Source organism: Mytilus edulis, chromosome 2 (genome assembly GCF_963676685.1).
Source record: "Mytilus edulis chromosome 2, xbMytEdul2.2, whole genome shotgun sequence".
In the NCBI taxonomy this organism is placed as follows: domain Eukaryota; kingdom Metazoa; phylum Mollusca; class Bivalvia; order Mytilida; family Mytilidae; genus Mytilus; species Mytilus edulis.
Window position 1 is genome coordinate 3,887,552 of NC_092345.1, and position 22,360 is coordinate 3,909,911.

Below are 22,360 nucleotides of genomic sequence, written 5' to 3' on the forward strand. Positions count from 1 at the left end.
GAATGTACAGTTGGTCATTTCGACAGCACAAAACGTAACAATGGTATAGAAATACAGTTCATTTTAATTGCTTAAATTATTTTTACGGTACGCCTCACGTGATTCAGACGAGAAAATATGACACAGAAGTGCTGACTACTGGGTTGATGATTGAAAAAAAAGATTGTGATGACGGTTAATTATACAGTAAATTGCTTGTGAAATAACTCTTTTTTTGGACCCCTGATTTTATATACATATTTAATTTTTTTTTTACAAATTCCAGGACGTCTAAACATATTTGGAAATACAATATACTGAGAAATCACTGTTATCATATACAGTAAGTTCAAATTGTATTCTTAATGGCTTAAATCATTGGGTATATTCTTTGAAGGTATTTAATAAGAACTCTGTGTTTTTAGATTACTTGTCGTTTATGTGATGTCTCATAGGTGTATCCTCATTATGTTATTTACATAAAATATATGTATCAGCTTTTAATTAAATTGATATTGTTCATTTTTTTACCACTGAATTATATGACTGCTGTAAGCAAACTGTATGACAAATTCAGCTCTAATGAAATGCGCAAACATTAAAGAATTAAGTACAGATTAAGCAGATCAGATTTTTTAAAAATTATTTTATAAAATATGGTTTGTCAGGTAAGGTTTATCAGATATCAATATTCAAAAGGAAGACGTTTTAAAAGTTTATCATAACTGGGGCATATTGCGTTTTATTTATTTATTTGTCTAAGCATGTTTATATTTTGATAGTTTTATTACTATTTCATTATATTATATAGAATTCTTTAAGCTTTATTTTGATATGAACTAAAACGAATAATCTTCAAATAAGTCATATGACCGATATCACCAGTTATATTCTATATTTACAACTTATATATTTTGAAACAAATATTAAAAGTCAGAGCTAGAGAGAAGCTAAAAACAACAATAATAACCAACAAGACACGATCTACGAATAAGCCAATTTTAGAAAATCTCATTTGACTTCTTAGAGAAGTCATTGCCCTTCAATAACGACTTCAACAATTTATTACATTTTTAAGTTATAACCAAAAGAGATTATAGAAATTAAGGAAACAGTAGTTTATCAATATTAAAATCTCGTTAATATATTATGGAGAGACAAAGCAAGGTAACAAACAAAATTTGAGGGAATAGCATGAACTCCAAAAGGAGCGAGCCCGGTTGAGTCTAAAATTCTAAAGATCAAAGACCGCGCAAACATTTCGCTATTTGGTTATCAAAGGTAGCAGGATTATAATTGAATACGCCAGACGCGCGTTTTGTCTACATAAGACTCATCAGTGACACTCATATCAAAATAGTTATAAAGCCAAACAAGTACAAAGTTGAAGTGAGTGAGTTGAGACACCGGCATGTCGTATTGGTAACTCGATGTTTGATGACAACTGTGAACCATATATAATGTCTATATGATTTCAAGTTTCTTTTTAACTCTGTTGGAGCAGTTTTAATGCTAGAAACACCATCCCGTTAATGAATTTAAAAAAGAAGATGTGGTATGATTGCCAATAAGACAACTATCCACAAAAGACCAAAATGACACAGACATTAACAACTATAGGTCACCGTATGGCCTTCAACAATGAGCAAAGCCCATACCGCATAGTCAGCTATAACAGGCCCCGATAAGACAATGTAAAACAATCCAAACGAGAAAACTAACGGCTTTATTTATGTAAAAAAATGAACGAAAAAAAAATATGTAACACATTAACAAACGACAACCACTGAATTACAGGCTCCTGACTTGGGACAGGCACATACATAAATAATGTGGCGGGGTTAAACATGTTAGCGGGATCCCAACCCTCCCCTAACCTGGGACAGTGGTATAACAGTACAACATAAGAACGAACTATTAAAATCAGTTGAAAAAGGCTCAACTCATCAGATGGACAAAAATACAAGTGGACGTGGCCCGGTACTTTTAGTGTGATGATGTACAAGCGTGACGTACTAACTCAGATATCGCAATACGGTAGAGCAGAGGGTATGTTACTGCTGCGAAATGTGTACTTAACAGTTGGAAAGTTGAAATTATCATGTGTGTCATGGACTCTAGTCTGAATATTCCGTCCCCTTTTCCTAGTATGAGATCTACCGAATTAAATTTATCCCCGGATGTGTACTTACATGAGCAACACGATGGGTGCCACATGTGGAACAGGATCTGCTCACCCTTCCAGATCACTCGCAATTTTTTTTACGGGGTTCCTTTTGCTCATTCTTTAGTTTTCTTTGTTGTGTTTTGTGTGCTGTTGTTTATCTGTTTGTCCTTTTTAGCTATATTGATAGCTTGATTGAAAATTGATCAAAACAAAAAAACAAAGTATTGAACAACGTCGGAATATTAATAGAGCGTTAAGGGTAAATCTGTACTTAGCGTTGTCTTTGGTCTTCAAATAATCTTTGTACACTCGGCTATATTCTTAAAGATATGACCAAGTACAAGCTAAAGCAAAACGACTATTTACCAAAGCACAAAGATTGTAAAAAGATAATGACAAATATTCTGATAGGAAACATTCACATTGACTCTGGTATTTGTCATTTTTGAGGGAGACTTTGTTGTCTTTGGAAGTAAGGAAACCATCTTTATAATGGTAGATGTCATTTCCATATACCCCAAGGTAATATCGTCTATAAAACATTATCACTGATTGTCCGTATAATCTACGCTGCAATTATTATATGTACGCAGTATAGGAAGATGTGGTATTTGTACGGTACACTTTCCAACTACTTGTTTAAATCGTTCTACAAAGACTGATTGTAGATGCTTTTTTTTTATGTTAAACATAAATAAATTTTGTTCCCAATCGTTATCTTGTAAGTCTATACCAAATTTTTTGTACATCCACTGTTTATTTAAAATGACAAATGCATAGAAATTTAGTGATATCAGGAAGCATACACGCTAATTGTTTTATGAAATTTAAACCATATATTTTTTCCAAATTTTCAATTATTTTAATGTTGTTCTGAGTTTTCTGTAAATCCTGAGATACCAGTAGCAGTTCTTAGTAGTGACTGGTCGATTACGTAGATAAAACAACATGATATACCAATCTTTGACTGGAGTAGTGACGCGTGGCCGTACACTTGTATGGCAATGTCGAACTTATACATTTGATATTGATATATCCCGAAATCTAGAAATTAGGCTGAATCTTGAATCGTTTTGAAATCAGTTTGAGAAAACGTTCGGAAATTTAACCATAAAATTCTAAGATCAAGTGGAAAGATACTTTATTTGAAAATGATACTTAATATAAAAAGTAACTTAAATTGATTAAAAGTTATTTAAAAGGTATAATATTAAAACTAATAGTCATGAGACAATTAGTTTTTTTGAGTGTTTGTTCACCTAGTTTTATTATTTCATTTTATTTTTGAATTTCTTGTCATAAACACAGTTATTAAATTTGACAAACACATACATGTATATTTTACCTGAGACACATGACCTGTAAGTTATATAATTTTAACACTTCAATTCAGTCAAGATTTCCCTTTATCCTTGACTAGTTTTTGATTAATACCTTGTGTATTAAAAAGCAACAGGGACATATAGGGCCACCATGGTGAACATATTTTTTTAGGGCCACCATTAAAAAGATAAAGTCACAGGTAGTACTGTACCCTACTCATTCCATGTTATCAGAGAGAAATTAATCCTTACGGTTGGTATTACTAGGGTCTTCCTCTTTATTACAAATAATTCGTTATACACACTCTGATGCTTAAACAGACAGACGATAAAAAGAAAAATCATAAAAAACTGAACTCCGAGGAAAATTCAATACGGATAGTCAAATGGAAAAATTAAAAGCTCAAACACATCAAACGAATGGATAACAAATGTCATATTCCTGACTTAGTACAGTCATTTTCTTATGTAGCGCAGTTTAACGGGTTATTAACATTATAGGAGTATAGATAGGATGAATTTTATATTTCGTTCCGCATTTTGCACTGCCTATAAACTTGTCGTTAAAATATCAATGAATTAAACGCTTCACATCTGACATTTAAATTTTAATGCTCGCTATTAGCTGATGATCATTCACCAATCTTGTATATCTTATGTCATCATTATATGATTCAACATTTGTTTGTTAGAATACTATCTTACATATTCTATATTATTTGAAAGAGCAACTAAAAGAGACCAGAGGGACAGTCAAACTCACAAATCGAAAACAAATTGACAACGCCTGGTTAAAAATGAAAGAAGACAAACAGACAAACAATAGAAGACATGACACAACATAGAAAACTAAAGAATAAGCAACACGAACCCCACCAAAAACTAGGGGTGATCTCAACTAAAGGATGTAAAATCAAGCTTATAATTGATTTGGAGAAAAATAACTGTTTCCCGATGAGTTTGTAGAAAACACGAAACATGTTGTTTCTTACCTGCGCCAATTTAGTTTGATTTCACTTTTTAAAGTTTGCCCTAATTCACCGCAGACCAGTTTGGCCTACCACAGAGTAGGTATCTGTTGAAAAATTACATACTCCAGGGTTAAAAATTAAAACACGGGGAGGTCCATAACTGCTGACATAAGCAAACGTGATCTTTATCAACTAACGGAAGGAATAGAAAACGACTGGCATATTTAAGACTTAGTACATACATTTTCTGAAGAAATTGATTGGCTAACCCTGATTTTAAAGCTAGCTAATCCTACAACTTGTAAAACAGTTGTTTAAAAGTCAGTAATATCAAAATAGTCTATTGATGCTGTTTGAATTGTAAATTTCATTTTGGTACACCAAATGCAAATAATCAATTTCTATTCGGTCAAATGTGAAAAATAACAAGGTATCAGGAGGAAAATAACAAATAACTGATAACAACTAATAATAACCATAATATTCATAGTCAGGCTAAAAAATAAGATAAAATCAATATTATCAAGACTTTATAGTACTGGTCACAAATAAACTGATTTATTAATTTCGCACTACTAAGTAGAGAGTTATAAATACTAGAAGCAGGTGTTTGGCAAAATGGACGATTATTATAGATATGTTCTAGTTGTTTTCTTCTTTTCAGAGTATTCATATATGTTGAACATCACAACCTTGGTGATTACGATACTATTTAATCGAGAAAGTTTTCATTTTGCCTTTGAACTATCAAGTTGATAAATATCTAAGCCAACAGGATGATGTAGTAGATTGTTTTTCTTTAATAATTATATAAGAATTGACGAGGGCAATTTTCGAAAGAAAACGCAAATTACACGAAAAAAATTTATATACTTTTAAATAGATTTTGAAAAACATTTGGATTGGATACTAGTCTACCGAGCTCATGATATCATCAGAGACTAATAACAATCAACCAGTAGAGGTAACGACACCGTGGTACTTGTAACATTTGATAAATTTGACTGCACATGATGTGTATTTCGATAATTAATGTCTCCTCAGTGATGACCAAAACCTTAATCAAGAATATAATTTGAAATAAGAGCTGATGAAATGAAATAAGGACCTTAATGAAATGGAACTCATTTTCTATTTTTTTGAATATTGTTTTAGCATACATTACGATATTGGTTTTCTCTTTTATCTTGTTTTATATTTTGTCATGCTATTGCAAACTATAGTTTACTATAAGGTTCGGGTGTTGCTCATTGTTGAAGCCTTAATTATAACCTGTATGCATAGTATCAGTCAAGCATACCACATCTTTTCAATTTCATGTCATACTTGTTAGTATGTAATAAACCAAGCAGACAACAAAGCATTACCATATGAAAATAAATATATAAATAAATTTAAAATTATCCACTAACAGTTAATAGCACTTAAACGAATACCAGAAAGTCGTTCATTGCAAATAAACGATAATCGCCAATAATGAAAGATATCATTTGTATAAATTCAGCCATTAAATGATCACACCTGTACATCGACATTGAACCAAATAGTATTAATAATAGAATGCTTTTTAATTGGTCACCGGTGGTCATTTGTCTAAACAGACATTCAGACACATATAAAATGAGCATGTTATGTTTATCACGTAATCAAATGTCAATAAAACGTACATATCATAATGAGCTACCTATCATTAGGATTTTCTGAAGAAATGTGAGGCAGAAAAGTTCCGGTAAATTTGATATAGTATCTCGTTACCGTTATAATGGAAAAGATTACTACTACATCAGCCAAAATCAAATACATTTAGATAGGTAATAAATAACTATAACGATCAAACTGTAAAATGCAAAACATATATCAAATAAAATTAAAAAAATAACTATAGTAGAAAGTAGAGCCATTTAAACGCTAGCGCTAAAACGAAAAGATACAAGCTTCACCATCAAGTTTAGATTTCGCTGGTATGAAATTATAAACTAGCGTGCTATCCTCTCCCCTATAATAACGGCACGTTCAATAATAATTATATCATACTAACAACATTTTGCATCTTACAATTGTTCATTTATCTGCATAGAAATAACACAATTAGAGACTAATCTAAAGATAAAATGATCTATGTTTAATAAAAATATTGTGGTGATAATGAACTTTATTCTATGTATGAAAATTGTACAATCGCAGACTGTGACTAAATAAAGGCAACAGTAGTATACCGATGTTCGAAACTCAAACTTTAAATGAAATTTTTTTCTTTATTGATATACTTATGAAATGCATATGCAAGAGAGGACCCAGATAATGGTCATACATTTATTGACATATTGTCGGAAATGAACAATATTTATCTATGTATTGATTTTTGGTTCCGTGTTGATAATTAATGGTAATAAATAGGTAAATCATCAACGTAATGAGCTGCTAAATTGAACGGCTAAATCTTAATGGTTTCAGGTAGTAATTACAATTTTCTTTATTTAGAATCAAACAATAATTATTATAATAATAATTCCGTATTTATATTTGTCAAGGTTGCAATACAAATACATAAGTTCTAGTATGAGATAGGACGATGTTACATTCACTGTACAATACTGACACCCTACTTTACCAGCTCATTTTAATATTTCGGGTCATGTTAATATTAAGAGAGAGTGGCCAAATATTTTTTTTTCACGATTTTTTTCAAAGCACAACAATATCAATCATTAATATATTTAAGACATTAGAATATGCCGAATTAGCAAACAGGTGCAAAAAAAGAGACATACACATTACTTTAGAGGACAATTACACAAATTTGTAATAATCATTTTTCATAAAAATATATCGGACTATACTTGCATAGAAGCTTGGTACCTAAATGCTATGTATGATCTTTGCTACCGTTATACATGGTTTCTCACAATACAAAGTGTTTTATTTCAGCTCTGTTGGCTATATGCACAGCTATACTGTACTATCAGATATTTATTCAACATGTTTATAAATTTATAATGATATGAAATACAATAATTTATGGCAGTTTATGTATATTTAATCAGTCAACGAGACGTGCACCATTTGCAACATTTGCATTTAACTTTTAAGAAGCAATCACTAATCGAATATAGCACTGGAACAAGTATTTGCTCAACTATGCCTAGATAAAATCTATCTATTACAAATGTTGGTTAATCTAAATATTTGTGTATAGTTGTAACGCTACATTTGAGTGTTTCTTTTGAATTTCACTTTGATCAAATCTGATAGTTTACTATATACTTTATTTGGTATATTTCAACAATTTATAAAAGTAAACCATTATATGTCAAGGTACGGTCTTCAACACGGAGTCTTGGCTCACACCGAACAGCAAGCTATAAAGGGCCCCAAAATTTACTAGCGTAAAACCATTCAAACGGGAAAACCAACTGTCTAATCTATATAAAAACGAGAAACACGTATGAACTACATAAACAGACTTATGTACATCAGATTCCCGACATAATAAAGGTGCAAACATTTGCAGCGGGATTACACATTTTTATGCTACCAAATCAAACATGTTACAGGAGATTTACCAAATTGTCAAGGGCAAGTTCTCATACCGAACTTTTCATAATGGTGTACGTCAGAGGCGTCTTTATAATACTCACCACCAATGCTTGGTTCAAAACTCTGTATAAGTCAATGCAAATGCGAATTTGAAGAGCATTGAGGGCTCAAGTTGAAAAAAAGTGCGAAGTCGGGTTTACGTTATCTATGATTTTCGTAAATAGAATTTGATATTTAAAATCCTTCAAAGATTTGTAAACAGTTAATTAATATACAAATAATACCGACCACTTATGTTTCATATCAAAACCAGATTAACTGATTTCTAGACTGGTGACATCCGCGCGGAGGAATATTTCATTAGCAGTGACATGGACCCAGTGGTTGTAAACACTTATGTAAGAAACCCGGCTTGTAATTTTGTAAATAAAAGGTAAAATTACAAAAACAGTGAAGATAATTCTAAACGGAAAGTCCCTAAGCAAATGACAAAACCAAAAGCTCATAAACCTCTCACTTACATGGCAGTCGCATTTATATATCCATTTATGCCAGATGAAGATCGGTTTTGTGATACATCCTTTATGTTAACATACGTCAAAACATTTCAAATAAAGAAAGTCTAACCAGGTATTGGTGTATCCCAACGTTTGGAGCCTTGACACCTCCGTTTTTCTCTTCTAAAGATAACGAGTAAGAATATGCTTAGCACTAGAACGCGTGCAATAATTTTTATCGTTACAAAGCAAGAAATTATATCAAATATAAAAAAGAAGATGTGGTATGATTGCAAATGAGACAACTCTCCACAAGAGACCAAAATGACACAGAAATTAACAACTATAGGTCACCGTACGGCCTTCAACAATGAGCAAAGTCCATAACCGCATAGTTGGCTATAAAAGGCCCCAAAATGACAATGTAAAACAATCCAAACGAGAAAATTAACAGCCTCATTCATATATAAAAAAAATAAAATTAAAACAAATATGTAACACATAAAAAACGACAACTACTGACTTACAGGCACATACATACATAATGTGGCGGGGTTAAACATGTAAGCGGGATCTCAACCCTCCCCTAACCTGGGCCAGTGGTATAACAGTACAACATAAGAAAGGCTGATTTAAAAAAAGAAGTAACTATGTACGGATAAAGTGGAAACTTTAGCAGACAAATTAAACAAATATGGTATCAATGGGATATGTAGAACAACATATACGCTACCAAAGTCAAATTTCTCAATTATGTTTTATAGTAAGGCAAATAAGAAGTCAAATCGAGAATATAAGTAGGATCTAGAAGGAAAAACGTTGTATTCCTAAACACATACTTTGATATTACTTATCACGAGTATCATTTAAGTATTATGATCCTTTAGTTTCTTTATTATTAGTAATGTGTAGTGAATATTAAACCGAACAAAATTAATTTAATTCAGTTTTGTATTCATATACCAATTCATAATCTAGTGAAATACTCAAACTATTACATAACATAGAAGAAAAATATCTCTCCAGTGAGGGAATTCTATTTTTGATGACGTAAAATTAGATCGTCTTTCACAGATTACCAAGATTTTTTAGGCAAATGACATTTTCTTTTATAGCAATTGGAATGTAACTTTTTTCACATCAAATTAGAAGTTTAAAGTTATATATGAATTTAAATAACCCATTGGTATGTCCTCCCTTTTGTAACGATAAGAACCTATGACGTTAATTATGAAAGAATATTTGTCACTTTTTTTCTTAAAAATCGTTAAAATTGTTAATGCATCTTTCTTGACATAGATCCCCCTTGTATATGCTTTTTGCGCATGTAATTCTTTATCAATTTAAAAAAAAATGTATAATAAACTAACCAAGTCTTATTTGGTCTTTGTTGGAGAGTTATACCATTTGCAATCATACCATATCATACCATATCATCGTATTCTGATAACTAAGAGTCGGTACGTGTCAGTTTAAAAATCACACATCATTTTCCACAATATTTCAGTAATAATTCATAAAAAACATGTAGATAAAAATCAATACGACCTTGCATATGTTTCACTTTTCACTTATAATACATCATGTATATATTGACGGTTAAATGTCATTTTAATGTATGTTTCAACAGCTGTAACTGCTCAAAGCAATTTATACTCGATCATTACATATTTGTACATTTTATTTACTTTGCTGTTTAGATAAAACATCTCTTCATTTATGTTAGTATACTTTGAAAACATAAATGCGCAAATATATGCATATGCACACATTACATATTTGTACATTTTATTTACTTTGCTATTTAGATAAAACTACTCTTCATTTATGTTTGTATACTTTGAAAACTCAAATGCGCAGATATATGCATATGCACACAAAAATGCGTTCCAAGTTATATGCCTACATATTTAGATACATACACACGAATGCATGCACACAAACGCGTTTATACAGACAGACATACATTTTTTTTCATTTTGGCTGATTCATATAGTTCAAATCGAAAATTTTAGATTTTGTATTTTATTTTCTCGTTAGTCGGAATTGTCAGTTAGTAAATCCCATTTATGTATTTGATTGTTATTTCTTATGTATTTGTCCATAAGATTTCATTTTTGTTAATTCCTCATTGTTGATTTTATATATCTTTTTTATTCGCAAGGAACTTCAAAATATATCAAAAGATTAATCCCTAAACCTTTCAGAAAATATTTTACTTGAAAGAAGAATATAGAATATATTTAAAGTCATTGTTCATATTGTTCATATGATTTAAATAGGTAAATTGTTAAAGCAAATATTCAGTTGTACAATTTATTTATAAAGTTTAAAAAATATCTCTGTTAAAATATATTATTTATTTTAGTTGTTTAAAATATAAAATATCCTACCGTCATCACTATCATGATGTGGAACAGTTGGCACCAAACTCTGTGCTCGTTTCCTCTCTAACACAGCCGGTGGTACCCAAAATTTTTCACTGACATCTCTTGTAGGAGAGCTGGGGCTTGAGCCCATTTTCCGTGAGACCGGCATCCATTCAGTTTTAAAATGAACCTTTGAATATCTTCTTTCTTTACCTACACCTTTAGCTGACAACACGTTAGTCACAGATGCTTTCGGTGGTAATTTAATATTCTTTGCCTCACTGAACTTTTTATCACTTGATTTTTCTTCCAATAGAAATCTTTCATACCAGTTGAGACGGAAGCGTTTTGAACATGTGACGTACAGCAACAGTAACAGTAGTATCAAGATCGTAGTCGGAACGACTATGTATGCTACAATTAAATAATCCGGTTGTCGCTCAGCACGACTCATTGCCACATCAATCGATTAATAGTATTAGCCTTATATCAGATCGAATTTACTGTAAAAAGTGTTGATTTTTCTTCATTTAAGTTTAATTCGCAATAATTCATCATCAATAGATACATAATCTGAAAAATAAAGCAATTACTTAAATGGCTATTAATAAGATTAACATATGATAAAATGTAAAAAAAAAAATGTCAGTTAGTCTACTACCTAATGCTAACTAGGTTCTCATTAGATTGATTTGATAAAAAGTTTCTATGAAAAATAAAGTGGCGGTCAATTTGTTGTATTTTCCTTTTTTTTCATATAATTGCATGGTATTGTTTGTGTTAATGTGTTTCCTAAAATAGTTTTAACAGTAATGGAAAATGTAACAATAGGTCTAGATAAATGAATTATTATAATAGACAAAGAAGGAACAGTAGTCCTTGTGATTCTATTTCGGGGAAAATAAAAGAACTCAAGAAAATCTAGAGTTTGATTACAAAAATGAAGCAATCTTTGAGGCAAGTAAGAAGTTTTATTGAAGTATTAGTTCGTTGACAGCAACGATTGACTGTCACTCAACAACAATAATGAAATCAGGACATCCTTTTATATAATATATTTGTATGAATAGATTGGGAATTAGATTTTGCTTCCTGATTGATGTTAGTATTGTGTAACTTTTCCAAAATAACTGAAGATGTACAACTGTATTCTTATGCTGTCATCAAAGACCAGAGACAAGACAAAGCTGTAAATAAAACATATACAGATGATGTATTGTCAATAAATTCGGTCTAATAGAAAAGACGATGTTTTTAGCTTGTATTTCTATCTATTGAAGTGCATTTGATCATGCTAATATGTTAACTTTGAACAATAATTATGAAGTTGAACATACAGATTTTCAGCAAATGTATTGAAGCATAGTTGTGTGGATAGTGATTCGATTTATTGCAGATTAAGTGAAACTTGTGTAAGAATAAATTCAAGAAAATAGAAGTTTTTAAAAATGAATGAATTGACCAATTTTTTTCATTTTAAAACTTTGCTGTAAGCATCGTCATCAGTATGCATAGGATAACTAATTGATATTTTAGTCTTAGATGCATGATTTGTTTTAGTAATTGTTATTGGCTTTGAATTAACTGTTAGTAGTTGGGCGTACTCTCAGAACTGTTTTTATTGTCTTTTTTGTTGTGGGGATGTATACTTAATATTTTCGAATTCCAGGCATAGATTACCTTTTTGGCACAACTTTTTGGAAATATGGATACACAATGCTTTTCAACTTTATACTTGTTTTGCTTTCTCACTATTTTGTTCTGAATGTCACTAACAAGTCTTACACAGACGAAACGCGAGTCTGGCTGTTTAAATTATACGCCTGGGACCTTTGGTAACTAGTTTGGTATTCTAACTATTTTTACCTGAGCGTCGTGTAGAAGAAACACGCGTCTGGCGTATAAAGTTATAAGCCTGGCACCTTTGATAACTTTTTACTAGATGTTTTTTTTTCTGCTGTGTAAAAATCTGATGTGTGAAGCCCTTTTCAACTGATTTTTTAGATTGTTCGTTTTTGTACTGTTACACCACTGTCCGAGGTTAGAAGGAGTGTTTGGCGAAAACAAACTAAGTCAACAGCCTGCAAATCAGTGCTTGTTATTTGCTGTGGTATATCTAATTTGTTTTTGTTCATTGTTTTGCACAGAAAATGAACAGTTTGTTTTCTCGTTTGAAATGTTTTACATTTGACATTCCGGGTCATTTTATAACTGATTATGCGGTGTGGGTTGGCTCATTGTTAGGCCATGTGGTAATCTATAGTTGAAAAATTAAATGTTTAATGGAGAGGTGTCTAATAGGCAATCGAATCACATCTTCTTATTTTTATATGTCAATAACTTAATAATCGGATTATCACTATAACCTAAAAATATTTTACAAAAATACAAACTTAGAAAAAATCTTTTCAATCCTAACACTTTGTAAAATGCTATGCTATTTTAAAGTGTTTAATTTAGGACTCATCGATAATTACATGACATAAGTACCCTTATAATTAATCAAATGATCAATAACCTTTATAATGACTGCCAGACTATTACTTTACACAGATTTACATTTATTATTAATATACTTTAAAAAGCCGATATATTCAACAGAACGTTAAAACAAGAAACAATTATACACTCAACAAAATTATTTGTGCATATTTCATGAAAAAAAAATAATCAAAAAAAGAAATAAGACTTTTAAATCTGTTCGATACTTTTTCTGAAACCTAATGTTTATTTCAACGCTATGTTTTATTAACACTTGCGATAATGAAATTAAACATAAATGATACATAATGACATTTATTATTTAACAGTTAAAAGATGTGCCTCAGTTTTACTAAGTCTTACTACTAAGATTGATCGTAATTTATAATGAAATGTTCACGACTTACGATCAGGTTTTGTGAAATGTGCCGCAGATCTTCAAGGAAGCAACTATATCTACTGTGAACTTTCATTATCCATAATAGTTATCTGAAGAATTTTGCCTTGAAATTTATTATCATGCTTTTTTTTTAAATACATTTTTTTTAAATGATTGATCGAAAACAAGTATTATTATGTATCAAACTATGTTCGAACAATAAAAAGTAAGAATAAACATTATTGGAGTTATTTGGAGGAAATATAAACCAAAATCATCAATGTTAAAGAAATCAACTCAAGTCATGAAGATAAGAAACAAGCAAACACAATTTGGATATCTCACATTTTGATATATTATTAACAACCTATAGTAAAATCGCTATCTGTATCCGTAGTTTGTAATAGTACCCTTTCTCCGTAAGAAAATGCATGTGTTTTGTCAAGAATATGACATTTGTTTTTCATTTGTTTGGTGTGTTTGAGCTTTTGATTTTGCCAGTTGATAAGACAAAAAGCAAATTAACAAACATTCTCAACTCCTTGCAATATAAGTGGGAGATTTTACTAGCCATAAAAGCAGGTTAAAAAGTAAAATCACAAAAATACTGAACTTAGAGGAAGATCAATTGGGAAAGTCCATAATCACATGGCAAAATCAAATAACAAAACGCATCAAAAACGAATGGACAAAAACTGTCATATTCCTGACTTGGTACAGGCATTTTCAAATGTAGAAAATGGTGGATTAAACCTGGTTCTATAGCGCTAACCCTCTCACTTTAATGACAGTCTCATCAATTTCCGATATTTTTACATTGATGCGTTAAATAAACAGACACAATAAATATAATAGTCAAAATATGGGTACATCAGTCATCATCGTTTAACAATTTTAAAAGGAACAATTTAACAGAACACAAAAACATCTCCTACCTACGAACACATTTATTGATTTGAGTGTCTGACGTTAGAAAATTTTATACGTCACATAAATTAAACCAATCAGTTTTTCTTTAAAATGTACCATGTTGGAAATATGGCAGTTGTTATCAAATAGTCCTTTTATATGTATATTTGTTTTTGTAGCAGTTCAGTGTTTCTGTAGTTTCGGATTTTTCTCTCATAGTTAATGTGTTTCTGTCAGTTTTGGTTTGTTACCCTGATTTATTTTCTCCCAATCGAGTGATGACTTTCGAACAGCGGTATACTACTGTTTCTTTTATTCAATATATTCTATTTGATTTATCAATACCAGTCCAACAAAATTTAGAGTTCATCATAATAATTCGTGACATATTTTATCAATAATTTAGTATTAATTAGATATAGGAAGATGTGGTGTAAGTGCCAATGAGACAACTTTCCATCCAATGCATGTTGTCAAACATTGTTTAGTTTGGTGTGTGCATATACAAATTAAAACATAACGCCGATAAGAAAGGGAAGATACCTGATTTATATCAATTTCAGAGAGAATAAGAGAAAACAAATCTGATTTTTAAAAGGAAAAAGCTGACCAATAGGGGTTAACATCCTCGTCCTATTCTCTGGTGAATAGTTGTATTACTGGCTAATTTACATAATGATTTTATTATTTTAGAGATAATTATATATATAATGTTAGATACTTAAAGTAAATAACCATTTATTTTAAAGCGATTAACCATCATAAAGATTTGAAAATAGTTTCGTTTCAGTGAGAGGACTTGAGAAGTGTTGGACCAATTGTTTTCGAACTCTGATTTACTAGGGGAAAAAGACGACATCTCCTCGAAACAAAATTAACAGATATTTTAACACTTTAGAAAGATGTCATTGGTGTTAGTTCCAGTTTGAAGTAAGGATTCTTTATTCGACAATGAAAAATATTTTATTCATAAAACCTCTAAAAGGCTGACAGTTAAGTACGCCTGTCTTGACTTTCTCATGCATGAGTGAAAGTAGGACAAAATGAAGCCAGGCAATATGTGCCTTCGATTATTGAAAAATCCTAAGCGAATGGAATGGATTTTTACATTTAATGAACTGGACAATACTCTTACTGTATTGTAGAAGGGGAAAAAGAATGTCTATAAAAACTTGACAAGATCAAATGATTTTAACTAACGGAACAAGTGAGAAACAACTGTCATATTACTGACTCGCTACAAGTACTTGGTTCTAGAGCTCTGTTATGCTTTTTTATACTGTCAATATCTGTCACTTCTGTTAAAAATGAAATTGTAAACAAGACATTTAGTCATAAATAATATCAATAAAGTAATCTAAAATGATCTTACTGCGAGTACTCTCAGATCTGTTCATTTTGTCTTTTTGTGTCGGGATGTATAAGTACCCGGCCACGTCAACTTGTATTTTTGTCCATTTGATGAGTTAAGCCTTTTTCAACTGATTTTTATAGTTCGTTCTTATGTTGTACTGTTATAAAACTGTCCCAGGTTGGGGGAGGGTTGGGATCCCGCTTACATGTTTAACCCCGCCACATTATTTATGTATGTGCCTGTCCAAAGTCAGGAGCCTGCAATTCAGTGGTTCTCGTTTGTAAATGTGTTACATATCTGTTTTTCGTTCTTTTTTTCTATAAATAAGGCCGTTAGTTTTCTCGTTTGAGTTGTTTTACTTTGTCTTATCAGGGCCTTTTATAGCTGACTATGCGGTATGGGCTTTGCATATTGTTGAAGGCCGTACGGTGACCTATAGTTGTTAATGTCTCTTTGGTCTCTTGTGGACAGTTGTCTCTTTGGCAATCATACCACATCTTCTTTTTTATATTTACAACTTGTATTTAAATCCTGACTAGATGTGTATCTACCCGGTTCAACGCTCAATTGTGTCACACTTATTTTAACAGAAAATCCAACTGTTTAATGAAAGTGGGCACAACTAATTCCGCTCTTTGATAAATGGAATTCAAAACATTAATTTTGTGTTAATTAGGTAAAAATGTATTTATTTTATTTAATTGGAACGTAGGACTTTGAGTTTTATTAGGAATTGTATGAGATTCAGGACAAACATTTAACTCAGGTAAAATGGTGAATTTGTTGCTCTAAAACAAACTTGTGAAATTGTGAAATTTTGACTGAGTATTGATTCACACTGTGAATTAAGTTTGAAATGCAATCATTACCATGTGTCGCTTCTTCTGTTGTTCAAGCGATTCCCTCAGCTAACTATGTCTATTGGATTTGTACATAGATAAACTACATCTACCTTCATTGACAAAAGCGCGACAACTGCATTTTGAAACGCCAATCTTATTCGAGTTTTTTGTTTGCTTGTGATTCTAATGTTAAATTAAAGAATTATTCCCTTCTTTCCTCTATTTTTGCATTAAGTAATTGGCTCTTCGTTGAATGACAAAAGCTATTGACAATTCACTGTAAAAACTAAAATATAGTAACTCAAGGAAGGTTTTGGCAATCATAGTCTACCCTGTCACATTCTGTAAGTGTTGTTACTATTCAGGAATCCCCTTATTTCTATATTGAGTGTAACTCCTGAACTACCCACTGCAGTGGCGGTCTAAATCCGATGTTGATTTTAAAAACACAATCATAGAGTACAAACAATACAAAAATGTATGTTTCAATCATATCATTGACAAAAAAGAGGTTAAAAATACCAAGTCCTTCATCAAATGGCTAAATCAAATGTTTAAACACGTCAAACCAATGGATAACAACTGTCATATTCTTGACTTGGTACAGTCATTTTCGTAAGTTACAAAAGATTGATTTAACCTTTGTTTAAAGCTAGCTGAACCTCTCACATGTATGACAGTTGCATCAAACTCCATTATATTGACAACGATGCGTGAACAACACAACAGACATAATAGGTACAAATGTCAAAATTAGGGGCAAAGCAGTCAACATTGAACTATACACGATGCAAGAACATAGACAACGCCTCATAGCAACAAAAAATAGCAATACACAACGAACAGACGAATTATTAAATTAAACTAAATCTAGATTATATTACTAAATACATAGCGATGCGAACACATACAAAACAGCAGTGCATTAAAGTGATCGTGCTAGATAAAAAGTTATAACAAAAATATTGAACTTCAAGGTAAATATAGATAGGGGAATGTCTATAAAAACAGACGATGTAAATTTGTTTCCAAGTGATAAGCATCTGTCACATTCCTGCTGTATTTTTCATGGAGTGTGGATTTGCACACTTGCCTTGTAAACATTCCTCTTAAACGTAAATGTATTTTTTTTTTAAATGTTACTTTTTATAAAGTTAGTTCTTCAAATGTTTTTATTATCAATAATTATGCGCTATTGCAAAACATCATAACTTTTAATAGTTTATGAATGCATTTTTATTATTGGACATATAATGCGTTAAAATTTGATTGATTGATTGTTGGTTGCTTAACGTCCAGTGGCAAATATTTCATGCATATTCAGGACGAGAACAAGTTCACAATAAATACTATAGGTAGGTCTTGAAATAATAGAGACCATCTGGGATGATGGTCGGGGAAATTTGGACTGCCACTGGAAAATGAGGGTATATTGGATAGAGACAGAAATGCTGCCTTGCAACAGGCCATCTACGGACCCGTTAGGTTAAATTAGAAACATGTTGGTTGGATTTTTGTATTATTGAAATCAAATAAGTAACGCAGTGAAAAGTAACCAAAAGAATTGTGTGTTTACCATTCCAAAATTACATAAGATAAAACCAGTTAAACTGCCGAAGTATTTCCAACAAATTCAGTTTTTTTTCGATCCTTATAATTGTCGTAAAGTTTTAAAGAAATTACCACAGATATAATTAGATTTAATCTCTGCTTATGTCTTTGTCAGAGAAATTTTAATATCTTACGTTCAAATTACTAATAAAACAAATAAATATATTATTTTTTTGTATAAGGATAATATATATATAATTACTATATTTCTTATGTACATTTAAATCTACCTGCATTCCACGGTGTTTACTTATTGAAATTATTATGTTTTCGTTTCTTATTTAACATATACTGCTTTATAGTAGAATATCGTACATGATCCCGGAACAAACTTATCGGCCTTTGATTTTCGTTGTCTATCGTGAATAACTTGCAAATCTTATCCCATACATCTTCGAAATGTATTTCTTCTATCTTGTGCATTAACTAGAAAGTAGGGGTGAAATTACATTACTATAATACAAATTTAGTGCATTAATATAAATGTAGATTAGTGGTTAGGTCAAGTTTGAAAAGATGGATAAGAAATAGTATTTTTACAGCTGTTAAATTCCATTATAAAAAGATGTGGTGTGGATGTCAATGAGACAACCCTCCCTCCTAGTCACAATTTGTAAAAGTAAACCATGATAGGTCAAAGTACGATAATCAACACGGAGCCATGGCTTATACCGAACAACAAGCTATGAAAGGCCCCAAAAAGGACTAGTGTAAACCATTCAAACGGGAAAACCAACGGTCTAATCTATATAAAAAAACGAGAAACGAGAAAGACTTATGAACCACATCAACAAACGACAACCACTGAACATTAGATTCCTCACTTAGGAGAGGTGTAAACAAATGCATCTGGTTTAAACGCTTTAAAATGTATAAACCATACCTTAAACAAAAGTGTAACATCACAACATAAAAAGACGCACAATAAAATATCAATTGAAATGGTTTACCTCAATCAAAAGAAATAAAACACAATCAAGTGAACATACACTGATCGAAGAAAATTTGTTCTATGACAAAATGTAGATACAAAATCAATAAAATAAGGGTGAGATGTAAAAAAAAATCGGAAAGACAACAGCCAAATAGAATAATGGATACAGGTAAATGAAAATTATTTTGTTGGTAGGTATACAGTAACGAAGAACGGAAATATATATTACAAAATATAGAATTTTGTAGCTCATAGTACGGGAACAGAAGTGAAAAGTTACAGTCATACCAAATAGTTATTAAATTTGGTATACATTGAAAATAGAGAGACGAAATGTAACACTAAATAAGTGAACATTAAATGATTACAAATTGAATCAACAGGTCAAATTAACATGAAAGTACGATTTGATAGTACTCGCAGTTCCTGAAAGCTAGTTAAAAGCAAAAGACTTGACTTGTGCAATGCCAAAAATAAAGTATCGACATGCTGAATGACAGTTAGGTGTTAACCTCTTTATAGAAAATGGACCGGGATGTGTATTTAAACATTCCAATTGAAAAGAAGACTTCAGTTATGCCGATGACAAAATCGATAGTTGTGCCAATGAAACTATATTTAAAGCAATATCACAAAAATTCTGAACTCAGACAAAAATTCAAATGGAAAGTCCCTTATCAAACGGCAAAATCTAATGATAATACACATCAAACGAATGGACAACAAAAAGATCTTATTACAAAATTGGTAAGATAACCTTTACTTTTTATGATAAGGTTCGATAATTTACACAGATCACATAGTGATTTCGCGCTTTTAGTACCATGTTACCGTTAAATTTAGAATGTGATATACCGTTTTTAATAATTTTTCTACAGGACTAGTCAATTTACTAATCAAATCTTTGTATCTGTGAAAAAATTTAGTAAATATTTAAGTTATACTCCGTTAACATACAATTGTCCGCATCTTGTGTAAGAGACGTTAGACTGTTTTATAATTTTTATATAATTGTCCAATATACTTAGAACCCTACACTGTATATTTTATTTAGAGCAGATGCGACTGTTTTAATTTACGTGTTTTGTTTATAAAATGCATATACAATAACTTTGTTCATGGGACCGAGTGTTTATTTTGTCATTGTATAGAAAATAGATTGCTTAGTTACAATGCCAAATCGTTGATGATATTCAATAACAAGGGTGTTTATGCGTTTCGAATTAGGAAAGCAAATACATTTAAAGATTTAATTTGTTTAAGGTAAAGATCATCTTTACGTCTTCTGTGAAACAGTCAGGACTGACAAAAAGAAAACGTCAGTTTAGTCAGACATTTTGTTTGTCAAAAATGGCAAGCCTGTTGGATTTCAACTCATTCATACAAAAAATTCTGAATTAATTTTCTTGTAACTGTTGGCTAATTTATAAGTAAAGGGGACAGTGAAAACATAGATGTGTATTATTCAGTTTTGATTTAATGATAACTTTCATTATGTTATCATTATTGTCTCAATTTATAATGTATACATTGAACTCACTTAGTTTTGTCCTTCCCAAGTGTTCAATCCCGAAAACTTGTCCAGCCAACGTCACTCTTTGACCCAATATGTCTCATGTCCTACTGAGTTATTCCCGATAGGGCAGGTTTGACTAAGTTTTAATTCAAATGGCAAGTGAAGCCTGATAAGCAACAGCCTACTCTATCAAAATACCCGGACTTGTTCCTTTATAGATCATGCGATTCATTACATTTATGTTGGTTACCTTGTTTTCTCTTCTTTGTCGATTAACGAGGAATGGTCATCAGTAAACAAATGTCGCATCAAATTAGGACACTTATACATGTCCCTTCGCCAACGCCTTTCGTCATCGATAACAATTACGTTTCTGACGTCACAGAGGCCAATTAGCTCATGTCAATCAGGCCCTAATTAGTAGTTACTAATATGTTACAATTTGCCACCAGAATAAATTGTCCCATTTAAGATTGATTTTTTATTATTAAACTCATCAAAGGTTTATACGCATGTAAACTTTCGTGACAATTGATAACTTTCTAGATATATTTAGAAAAATCTTGTTTTAACTTCTCATTATACATCAATAAATAATAATCCCAATTACAATCGATGAGGGAAAACTTACACTGGAGTAGGTAAAACTGTAATCTTCATTCATGAAATTTATGAGATTGCTAAGTCAAAAAGCTATTGTTTGTTCAATCTTAAATCAAAATGTTCGATTTTATTAATGCTATATATATACCTACTCATTTAACAATTCCTAACAAAATATATAGTAATTTTCTAAAAAATGAAATTAAACGAAGGACAAAACCATATCAATTCAGAGGTCGAATTTGAATTAGATGTAAATTATTAACCTTAAACGAAATAAACATGTCACATGCAACTTCCTATCACACAACTTATTATTTCTAGCTTATTAAAAACTTCAAGGTCTCCTCCTGCATGTTATTTATAGTAAACACATGAGCCTAAATGGTTCAGGTGTTAAAGCAATAATGAAAGGTATTTTAAAACTTACCAGTAATAGATGAAGCTTTGATATTTTATGCCTAACCACTTCTTTAGAATTCCTAAGGTATGTTACAAAGCTGATTTGCTTTACATGTATATGTTGGTTGTTATATTTAGATCTTTTTATCAATATATAATAATAAGAATCGTGTTATGCGTATAGAGTTACAAAAGCTCGACAATCTATTATCTTTCCACAATATATAATTGACACCACGTTTCTATAAGTCAATGCCTCAAATTACTCAAATGAATTCAAAATAGCAATTATAATCCTCTCATCGATGTTTACTATTGTTTACGGTAATCGATGGAATAAGGCAGGATTTGTTAAATATTTAGGCTTTAGACAATCGATTAGCAACGATGAGAATATTATCCTTTCAATTATAAAGTAGCATGCAACCTTGGACATCGATTAGCTTTTTTTATATAAACTTATTAAATTATATCCAACCTGCAACCT

The 22,360-nt window shown here is 31.0% G+C and overlaps 1 protein-coding gene across 2 annotated transcripts in view; it reads right to left on the bottom strand.

The window, feature by feature from the left end:
- LOC139511261 (synaptotagmin-1-like) overlaps positions 1–22,092 on the bottom strand; it is a 61,985-nt gene extending 39,893 nt beyond the window's left edge. Inside the window, exons 1-2 of one of the 2 annotated variants that reach the window (XM_071297869.1) lie at positions 21,902–22,092; positions 10,867–11,415 (exon numbers count right to left, since the gene is read on the bottom strand). In XM_071297869.1, coding sequence (XP_071153970.1) covers positions 10,867–11,296 — 430 coding nt within the window. In that variant the 5' untranslated portion in view covers positions 11,297–11,415; positions 21,902–22,092. Of the gene's footprint in view, positions 1–10,866; positions 11,416–21,737; positions 21,826–21,901 lie in introns of those variants that run through there. The other variant, XM_071297870.1, reaches the window with a different exon arrangement.
- Positions 22,093–22,360: the final 268 nt, after the last annotated feature.